Source organism: Sinocyclocheilus grahami, unplaced genomic scaffold (assembly GCF_001515645.1).
Source record: "Sinocyclocheilus grahami isolate Dianchi unplaced genomic scaffold, SAMN03320097.WGS_v1.1 scaffold3861.1, whole genome shotgun sequence".
Taxonomy (NCBI): domain Eukaryota; kingdom Metazoa; phylum Chordata; class Actinopteri; order Cypriniformes; family Cyprinidae; genus Sinocyclocheilus; species Sinocyclocheilus grahami.
In genome coordinates this window covers 35052-36207 of record NW_015508905.1, presented here as the reverse complement: position 1 = coordinate 36207, position 1156 = coordinate 35052, and the positions used below count along the sequence as shown (strand labels likewise).

The 1156-nt window shown below is 39.6% G+C and overlaps 1 protein-coding gene across 1 annotated transcript in view; it reads left to right on the top strand.

Annotated features, from left to right (window-relative positions):
- Positions 1–928: 928 nt before the first annotated feature.
- The window catches only part of LOC107576522 (actin filament-associated protein 1-like 1), a 27230-nt gene continuing 27002 nt past the window's right edge, over positions 929–1156 (top strand). Inside the window, exon 1 of the mRNA XM_016262690.1 lies at positions 929–1079. Coding sequence (XP_016118176.1) covers positions 929–1079 — 151 coding nt within the window. The remainder of the gene's footprint in view (positions 1080–1156) is intronic.

Sequence of the window (1156 nt, the reverse complement as noted above, 5' to 3'; positions counted from 1 at the left end):
TAACCCACTGTCTTAACTTGTCTTGAGGGAGCTTAGATGTCAGACTTTTAATGTATTTATTGGGCTTGGACCCTCCTCTGATGCTCTCTGTGAGCTTGCTATGTGGGATGGGAAGCTCGCCTCAGATCAGATGGTACGTCTTTGACTCTACACAGGGGTTTCTGGTTTCTCCAGCAGGGCGGTTTTCGTCCCACAGAGACCTGGAAGAGAGCTTGAGGGTCCCAGCATGAAGTTTTGAGCTCCAAACCTGTTCCAATTTATAATTCTTCTGACCCGTCATCATCCCCCATGCCCATAACTCGTATTGTCTGCTGACATGTATGTCCATACTGAAGACACTCTGTGGAATATAATGTTACAAAGAACCATGCATCTAGATCCTTTCTGATTCAGTCATATTAGCTTTACTAGCTTTTGAAAGTCATAGACGGATGATTAATGATGAAGACCCGAGTTGATCTTAAGCCCGCTATCCCCTGTCCTCAAAAGTGTCAATGAGTGCCCACGATCAAGAAACAGAAAAATCTTTTGAAAATCTAGGGTTAGGGTCACAAAGTTCTTATTTCTTACGGTTGCATATTGTTATAAGTTTGCACTCAATTATTATTTTTTTATTTATGCTTCACCAAAAAAAAAATCTAAATTAATTTTAATTAAAAAATAAAAACATGATTATATTAAATGATGTGTAGTCAAGTAATTTTATGTGTGAATTTGAATGTATTTCTGAAAACATAACAAATAGGACATACATGATTATCACGTCTTTGACCAAAATCCTCTGCAACTGACAAACTGACACTTGTTTTCGTTTGCTTATTCATGCTGATGGGTTGATGGTTGGTCTTATTAATCTGTTGTTTTGACAAACACTTATTGTATAATCTGGTCTGTATCAACCTCTAACCCTGAGCTTTGACCTTCAGCGATGGAGCTCTTGGTGACAGAGTTGAATGTGCTGTTGAAGCTGTTGGACCATGAGACCCTGAGCTGCGCTACAGAAGAGAAGAAAACAGCCGTGAAGAACCTTCTTGGACAACTTCAGCCCTCTGGTAAATATCGAAAATCATTGTCTGATAGTTATTATCTGATCCAAACTGGGTTTAGTGGTTGAACCACCAGCTGGTAGGCCATGTATGTCCAAGTCATGTTCCTG